The sequence below is a fragment of the Morone saxatilis genome, unplaced genomic scaffold (assembly GCF_004916995.1).
Source record: "Morone saxatilis isolate NCDOM2014 unplaced genomic scaffold, NCSU_SB_2.0 Contig16, whole genome shotgun sequence".
NCBI classification, from domain to species: domain Eukaryota; kingdom Metazoa; phylum Chordata; class Actinopteri; family Moronidae; genus Morone; species Morone saxatilis.
In genome coordinates this window covers 27,041,557-27,050,570 of record NW_023339718.1, presented here as the reverse complement: position 1 = coordinate 27,050,570, position 9,014 = coordinate 27,041,557, and the positions used below count along the sequence as shown (strand labels likewise).

Genomic DNA, 9,014 nt, shown 5'->3' with positions numbered 1-9,014 from the left:
TTTTCACTGTACAAATAAAAATTGCAAAATGAAGTCACTCACTTAAAATCCTAAATCTACTCGGTCAAGAAGGTTTTTTTTAACTAACCTAAGCCAGTATACTTTGTGAATTGTTTGCAATGGGAGCGCCAGGAGTTTACATGATGCAACAAATGCCAGAGGTGTGGTGCAAAAAACGTTCAACTTGGGTAATATGCTTTCTACCCAGCCATCCATTTATGGTGAAGGAGAGGCGGGACAAATACCACAAAGACCAATTGTCACATCCTATGTAAGTGAAATCAATACTACATTTTTCTCTTTCAGCGGGTCCTATTAGGAGCACTAGGAGGACCCAGAGGAACCTGATTTTTTTCACAGTGTGATGGAGTGGTGCCGTCACTGACTATGGGCAGCGTGCATACACACACATATGCCATTCATTTCCCTCAACTCCTTTCTGCTCTCATTAAGTCGTTAATAAACCTTGCCATTTGGGAGTTCTATGTTTATTAATCCATACATTAATATGTAACTTACCATTAGTGAAAGCGCTGCAGAGTTGCCACTGCTGTCTTAGGTGTTTGGTTGGCCAAACAGGGGTGTAATACAACGGGCGGTTATATGTATGTTTTCCAGTTCATGTGGGCAGAATAATAATTTCATTTTTTTGTAATATTAATTCTTGCCATAATAACTTGTTTGGGTTAAAGAGGAATAGGGGAGAAATTATACATAAATTGTGTTTAAACTATATATTGTGTTTAGGCAGTGGAAACAGTTAATAATAATAAAAAGAATAATTAATTGTTATTAATGAATGGAAATATTAAGCCCAGTGGGAGGGGCTATCGGTTTAAAAGGGCTGCCTTTGCCCTAGTGAATTCAGTCCTGGCTTAGTTACAGTGGAGGTAATGTGCATTGCAGGATACGACCTGAGTAGTTGCAGAAATACTTGTTGTGATAGTCTATTTATTTATTTATTTATTTTTCAAACGTTATAGCATTTTATTTTATAGCACATGTTTTTCAAGTTTTGCACTTTTGGACCACTTTCTGTAAATACTGGGAGACAAGAAATAAATTACACCAACCATATCTTCAGACTACGCCTGAGTTTTTGAGATGTTGGAAATAGAACCCTGCAACACACAGATTATCTGTCTCATGTACTACTGTCATGATATAGTGAAAGTTTAAGCATTACTTCTGCGGATGTTCCACATCATAACAACCAAAGTGTCTTAGATGAGAAAACATTCTCTCAAGTGCTCCCAGCTGGGTCTTTTCAGAAAAGTGTGTGGTGTTTTCAGCTGGTACAAAATGCTTGGGTGGACACAGTCCCTTGGTAAAGCCAAAACAGTTGGGAAATGTGGTCTGACCTTGCAAAAGTAATAGCACTAAGAATATCTGGTAATGTGAAATATATGCCACTAGTCATGTCCTTGATAGTTTAGTATGCATGTATATGTATGTATGTATGTATGTATGTAATAAATGTACATATTTCACATTTTTACCTGTTCATTTATAGATATACTATTCAGTTAGTGATTTGAACTGCAACATTTTTATTCTCAAGACTTTCCAAAAAAATTATTTTTGAAATCAACATGAGCGTGTGAAATTGGAAACATTCCACCTCACTTTTTTTTTTACTACATTTTGTAGCCTCTAAGAGAAGCTAAGAAACTGCTGTTTAACCTATTTTCTTTATATATTTGGTTTCTCTATTGGCTTTGCATCACTGCTGTTTATCCTCAACACTGGGCTTACTGGCTTTGGACCAACACATCACCATTTCAAGTTTGAAATCATAACAAAAATCCCATTACAAAAAGATCCTATATAGCAGTTCACATCCTTTTGTGTTATCCTAACTGGCAATATTATAATATTATAACCACTTATTTTAACTGACAACTTGCTTGCAGTACCTTATATTCCAGTACTCATTTGATTTAAATATGACCTACAATGGACATAACAAATGGCTGCAGAATGTAAATCAACACAGTTTCCACGTAAAGCATGAATTATGTACTAATAAAATGTCCAGAAAAATATGAAACACTGAAAATGACTAAATGTTGGAAAAGGTTGCCAAACATCTCAAAAATATAACTGAATACATCAGGTATTAAACAAGTAAATAAATAGTGTTTGTGTTTTGCTATTGTAACAATACCTGTATACAGTGTTAGCTCATATTTTATTTTATTTGAAATGTAGTCCAATACTAACTTAAAATGGTATGGCAAATTTTGTAATGAGTAACATAATCCATTTTCTTATAAAAATATGTAATATAATCTGAATACTGTTGGATTACTTAAAAATCAAACACTGGAAATATTGCTCCTCATACAAAAGAAACATACAGAAATATTATTATTTTTCTGTTTAAAATCTTAAAGTGTAAACAAAAATAATTTGGCATATTCAGCATTTACAGTTGGTCAAATCAGACAACACCTAGTGTCTCCTGGGGTTTTCGGTTTCATTTCCCAGAAGGAATGAAACAGAAGTACTGTTGAGGCAATGCAGCCTCTTGAAGCTGCCTGCCTGTGCCCTCCCCACCTGTGTGTCCCCACATGAACTCTCCCTATCATCTGTCCGAGAGAAAGAAGCCAGCAGCACGTCCCACTCCAGCAGCTGAATCAGGCAAAAGTCAGCTCCACTCTCAGTACACTGTGCAAGTGAATTGAGCAGGGATGACTAAACTCACAGAAAGTGTAGACGCAAACACTTCCTGAGATTATTGCTATGTCCTTCAAGCAAACTGAGGCATCAATCATTTATAACTTTTTTTTGTTCTACATTCTACTAAAAAATCTTCTGCTTTCTGTACTTATTGTAGTTTATTGTTCTTAATCCTGATCTGACAAACAAATACCTTGTGCAGATTATCACTTGTTTTTATGTTTTCATCTAAATTATTCACAAACAGGAAAGAGAGACTAAGTTAGTGTATGATGTTAGAACAACAGAGTAAATAGATGTCAAATGTGACATTTTGTTATGTTGCATAAAGACACAGTTAACTCAACCACAAAGCAACAACTCCATCAAATTTAGTTGCACTTTTATTTAACTGACTCTTAACTGATTGAAATATGTATAACTATATAATATAAAATTAATTATATGACTGTACTGTGATGAAACCATTGACAGTAAACTATATAGTTATATACAATGGACAGAGCTTCCGTGTCTGTAGTGAAGCCGACGACGAAGTATCTTAAACCTGATTCTGTGTAATGGCCAGCAGGGGGCAGCTATATCAGCTGTAATAAGACCAAAGTCTTCTGACTTGATTTATTAGCTCAGTAAACAGTTTCCTACTGAGTTTATGGTCTCAATCTCAATGCTACGTATGACTCGAAAACTGCACAGCCAATCAGAGCAGCTCAAATCTCAGTACGTCACCTCTGCTGACCAGAGAGTTAGCTTTTCTGAGCCGCTAGCTTAGCTATGGCAGGTAGAACACAGAAACTTTTACAAACGACCATCAATGTGCTTTGAGTGACTTTAAAAGCTCCAGCGGACTCTCTTGTGTTTCCAGTGCAGACATGGAGAGTTTACCAATTGACTTATATCACTGATACTGATACTACAATTTATATGTATTTACATGATAAATAAATGTATTGTAATCATTAAAACACATTTCAACCTGTCATCTGACTGTCAATGTTGGCTAATCAGATGTGCAGAGTGAATTGACCAGCAAAGTCAAAAGGTCATCACCAAAAATTATCCAAAAAAGAAAAAACATGGTACAGAGAGAACAAGAAAATGAAAGAAGCAGAGATGAAATGGCCAAATTTAGGGCCAAAGCTATGGCACCAAGTATGGCAAAGCTGAATGTGGCAATGATGAGGAGCTAGTCAGACTAGCAAATAAAACTTTACCTAGCCCAACCTGCAGCAAACACTGCAGCACTGCCTTACATTGCAACCTGCTGGAGACTCATGGGCAAGAGCTTACTTCAAATTGCCCATGTTGGTATTAGAGCTAAGGGTAGGTAGGTGGTGGTGGTGGTGGTGAGTGGATGTGGATGAGGGGCCCAATGTTGCCCCCCGTCCAAAATTCTTATGTTGGAGTGCATGTGAAAGCATGGCCTTTTATATTGGACTAACCAATAAACCACAACATGTTTCCTAATATATTGTATATAATGACACAGATTTTGATATACTAGAAGATAATGGGAGAACAATTGAATATTGTTAGTTTTAGCATGTATCATGGCAAAATAAACAAAAAGAAATCCATCCAAACCTACAGATCATACACCAAACTCCAACTTGACAAGCCACTAAAGGGAGACTTTTACCCCAGCCGATGATGTAGTAGAGCTTCATCCTGCGGTCCTCGCTGATGTTGACGGATACGACTTTGCTCCAAAGCAGCAGGCCCTCCACCAGCATCCAGGAGAAGGAGGCCATGAAGAAGAGGTGGAGTAGTGCCGTCACCATGAAGCACGCTGCCTGCAGGATTAAAATATGTAAAAGACCAAGATGCAGTGTGTGTGTATGTGTGTGTGTGTGTTATGGTCCACACTGATCTTATGAAGTGTTTATTATCATCGGGATAATGAGATAAATTAACCCAATAAACCAGAGGATGAATTCTGAGCAGATTATTTCCTGTGAATATGATCAGACATGAGTGTTCCTGATATTTTTAGGAAGCTTTTATACAATTCTCTGTGTATTAGGTATTTTCTTTATTTTTAACAATCGTACAGACTTAATAGGCTTCTTTTTTTGACAAATATAGTGTTTTCTTATCCCTGACCCTCGGCCATTGTTGGCCAAATGATTCTGTTCATCAGAGAGTGAAGGCTCTGTGAATAAAGTTCGTGTTCAGGTCTTTAAAGTTTGGACCTCAAAATCAAGAAGACCTCATAGCCTCATAGAATCATAGGCAACCCCAATGAGGGGTTAGCCCCAGGTTGGGAACCACTGCTTTAGGGCTTTCATAATGATTGCATTTACTGTAACACTTTACTAATATATCATATGTGGAGTCTCACCTCATTAGCAGACGCCCAGTCACTGCACATCAACAATAGCTCAGCGATGCCCAGAGCAACAATCAGGTTCTTATGGACAGTGGTACGGTCCGATTTCGGGACACTGCACAGGAACATGCACACACATAGAAATCCACACATGCAAACACACACAGCATAAAATATCTGAGTGAAGATCTCACAGTAGTTCTCAGGATTTTCAAAAATGTTTCACTATGGTGCTGTTGACATATCTGCAGAGCACAATGTTCTGTTTTTTTTCTTCCATTTATTGATGTGAATCTGGCAGGGTTTTATGAAATGCTTTTCACCCTGTGTGCTTTACAGAGTGCACTCTGTGACGTTTGTGACTCACCCCACAGCAATGAAGAGGATGAAGGTGAAGAGGAGGCCACACAGAGACACTCCACAACCGATAAACGTCAGCACCTGCAGAGCTTTTTCGTTCTCCAGGCTCCTCTGACACAGACACGCACGCGCATGCAGACATAGACGGAGCATGAGTTGGAAATAGCAGCACATACTGTAGATGAAAGCCTACACAAAACACAATGATACTTGGAGAAAGGAATGTTACCTGGGCTTCATAAACCTGGAGCAGCAAGGCAAAATTGGTGGTATGGTTGCAGTAGCACACAGTGTACCCATATTGTTTGGACACTATCTCACAGCCTCTGGTATTCCACCACCCACCAGCCTCCGGCCTAGTAAGACACAAACAGCACATACTTACATATCTACATACACACAGGAATGCCAAAAATGAAAATATTTTCCAATCTAAAGGTTTTGCTGCATTTATTGCATTTTTTTTATTGAAACAGGTAAGATAACTGTGGTATTGCGGAGGAATCTGAGACCTCTGAATTCCCTACACTCATTCATTCACTCGTTCATTGGTACTTACGTGAGGTCAAAATCCCAGAAGGCACACACTGGATCATACACAGTACCAGTGGGATTCTGTAAGAACGTATAATGAATATGATATTTAATTAAGAAAACAATTGTAGAGATGTGAGTCGAATCTTAAAGAGATTTTGCCAACCTGTACTCTGTGCTGGAGCTGGAAGCGAACTGCTGTGCTAAGCTGCTGGTCGTCTCCCAGGACTGTGGTGGATATGACAGAAGAGCCCAGGATGGTGCCCAAATACCTGGTTATGTACACAAATCCATACATTACAGTTATAGACATAAAGAGCGAGCTACGGCTTTGGAAGAATATGCAGGAGCAATAATGCTGTTATGAATTGGCGCTATACAAATAAAATTTAATTTAATTGATGAATGCATATTATACATCAAGAAGGAAATAATATTATATATATATATATATATATATATATATATATATATTATTTGTTATTTGTAAGTAAATTAGCAAGTCATTTGCACAGACAGTTTATGTTTTTTATCTTTTTTTACAGTACAGAGAAAAGGCTAAGAAAACTTCAATTCACCACTCATCACTTGTCAGCTGCAAACAATTAGGGGGGAAAGAAATTAAAATCCTGCTTTTCTTGACACAAATTCAGGCAGTAGTCTGTGGAATATTTTCACAGCTGAAAGGCACTTGCACTGGATGAAGGAAGCATCCATTTCCAGCTCCACTCCACATACTGCTTGCATTACCTCTGGCTGCCATCAGTGACGGTAGGAACCATGGTGATGTTCTCCTCAGAACTGAAAAGGGGCCGCAGTGAGCCGTACCATGTATTGACCAATGTGAGCTTATGGAAGCCTGTGAATTCAACACAACAGCAGGATGAGGTCTCTTCAGCTTGCACCAGACAGTCAAATAAAACAGTACGAAGAGAAATGTAGTTCATTTAGGATGGCTTATTGTTCAAGATAAATAGTTGCTGCAAAACCCAACAATGCGCCTCCATCTGCACTTCACTGGAAAACCTTGGAAATGGAAGTGAATACATGCCACACATTCACAAGGCTGTCATTACTGCATTGCAAGAGTTAATAAAATGCATCTTGGCTCTTTGCAAACACTCAGCGTTGTGACAGATAGGTCTGAATAAGTGAGTGCTGTAAATGCAAGTGGAGGACGATGGTTGGTTCTTGCAGCATTTTCCTACCATTGTTATGAAGATCCTGTATCTTCTGATGTGGGACTGATATACAGTCCACGTTGGTGTGTTTGTCTGTCTCAGGCCCACAGAAGCTCGATCCCCTGGATCCTTCCTGCAGCCTCTGCTGCTGCACCTCCACCTCTGATGAAGACCGGACGAAAAAGAGCAGATTCAGCTACTGTTCAATTTCTCTGCATGAAGAATCTTAAGAAAGGGTTAGTTTGTATTACCCATAGCAATGAAAATATGTACCAAAAAAATTAATTAAAATGTGATGGAAGTGTCTTACTTTACAATATATGTTTTCTCAAATTATATGGATGTAAAAACACAAGTTTCTGTTTCTCAGTCCTGTTTGCCTCCTTGTTCTGTGCTCCTCCCCAGACATTTTCAATAAACATTAATGGTTTGAATTTCAATCAAGATTGATTAATCTGTGCTGGAACAGTGTTACCATGGCAACTTTCGCATATTTCTGCTGGATTGTAAGAAGGCAGTACTTCATTTCATGTCAGGAATCTACTTGAGATTTTTCTTGCTACATCCTCAAGTAGCTACAATGCCGAGGTAAGGAAAATTTGATACATTAAAAGAAAAGTTGAAGTTTCAGAAGTTCCATGAACAAATGTTCACAATGGAAGTGACAATATTGGATTTCATTATTTTTAAAGTTTTCTCAAATTTGGCGCTCCTCATTGTAATTGCTACAGTACGGTTCTTGAACCCAATGACATTGGACAATTAGAAAGGTTGGAAACATGTCAACAATTTAGCCGGATTAGTGTCCAGTCTATGTGGATATATTTAATAAGAAGATTTCAGCATCTGACCCTTCCTAAATTGCAGATGGTTTTAATTAAAGCAACATAGTCGCATCTTAAGTTAGCTAATTTTAGGAAACACTAGCTAACACGGGTCTTAATGTTCATAATACTTTTATGAAAATATTTTATTTCTGTTTTATTGAATTAGTCTATTTTCTCGCTAGCTGGTTACTAACCCTCAAAAACAGGAAATGAGTACAGGGTAAAGGTGCAGTCAAATTGCAGGCATGACCCTAAATGACAATCCATCTTTAAGTCACAGCCGCTGCAGCAAGGACTGTACTGCCTATGTATGGAGTGCAAGCTCTACCAGGTGAGCTACTAGAGCGCCCAATAGCTTTTATCTTTTAACCATCTTCAAAATGTGGTTGTCTTTTTAACATAGATGAGGCTAGCAGATAGCATATCTGAGTAAGAGAAAAGGAGGAAGTTGCACAACTGGAGCATAGAGCAAAAAGGGGCGCAACTTGGAAAGATTGGAGAGTACAGTCTTGGCCAGAGCTACAAAAACAAAACCCGACTGTAATAAACCACTTTTGCCAGTAACCAGTGTTTAGGATTTAGTGGCATTGTATCTAGTTATAGGCTGCAACCAACTGAAAACAGCTCAGCCTTCCAAATGTGTAGGAAGAAGTGTGTTGAGGGCTTTCAAGTAAAATAATTTGTCTGGCTATGGTTTATCATTTTTAAAAACTGCTATTTGATTAAGCCAAAAACTCCTTTGTAGGTGGTTTTAGTAGGATTGTTTGCCATTCTGTAACTGTGTGATTATTCTGTTACAATTGGTGAATGGATCGTATCTTCTAAAGGGTCAAGTATAACATCATTTGGCTTATTTCCATTGCAGTCAGTTCTCTAAAGGGCCTACCTAGCTTGAATGTGTCATCCCTTTGTATCAAAATTCCTTTGCTGTATTTGTTTAATACATTTTAATATCAGTGTCTGTGTGTTTGTGTGTGTGTGTGTGACTCACTGATGTTGGGGCTGTGAATGGTCAGGTGATCAGTCTCTGCCATCAAGCGAGAGCTCAGGCTGGTCACCATCTGGTCAATACTCTTGACCACATCCATGGGCCCGTTTACC

At 38.3% G+C, this 9,014-nt stretch overlaps 1 protein-coding gene across 1 annotated transcript in view; it reads right to left on the bottom strand.

Annotated features, from left to right (window-relative positions):
* adgrd2 (adhesion G protein-coupled receptor D2) overlaps nt 1-9,014 on the bottom strand; it is a gene marked incomplete at its 3' end in the record, with an annotated part of 26,512 nt that overhangs the window by 11,093 nt on the left and 6,405 nt on the right. Inside the window, exons 8-16 of the mRNA XM_035658891.1 lie at nt 8,905-9,014; nt 7,114-7,248; nt 6,656-6,764; nt 6,072-6,177; nt 5,931-5,986; nt 5,601-5,727; nt 5,379-5,482; nt 5,024-5,126; nt 4,322-4,475 (exon numbers count right to left, since the gene is read on the bottom strand). The exon at nt 8,905-9,014 is cut by the window's right edge and continues 20 nt beyond it. Of these exons, the coding sequence (XP_035514784.1) occupies nt 4,322-4,475; nt 5,024-5,126; nt 5,379-5,482; nt 5,601-5,727; nt 5,931-5,986; nt 6,072-6,177; nt 6,656-6,764; nt 7,114-7,248; nt 8,905-9,014 (1,004 nt within the window). The remainder of the gene's footprint in view (nt 1-4,321; nt 4,476-5,023; nt 5,127-5,378; nt 5,483-5,600; nt 5,728-5,930; nt 5,987-6,071; nt 6,178-6,655; nt 6,765-7,113; nt 7,249-8,904) is intronic.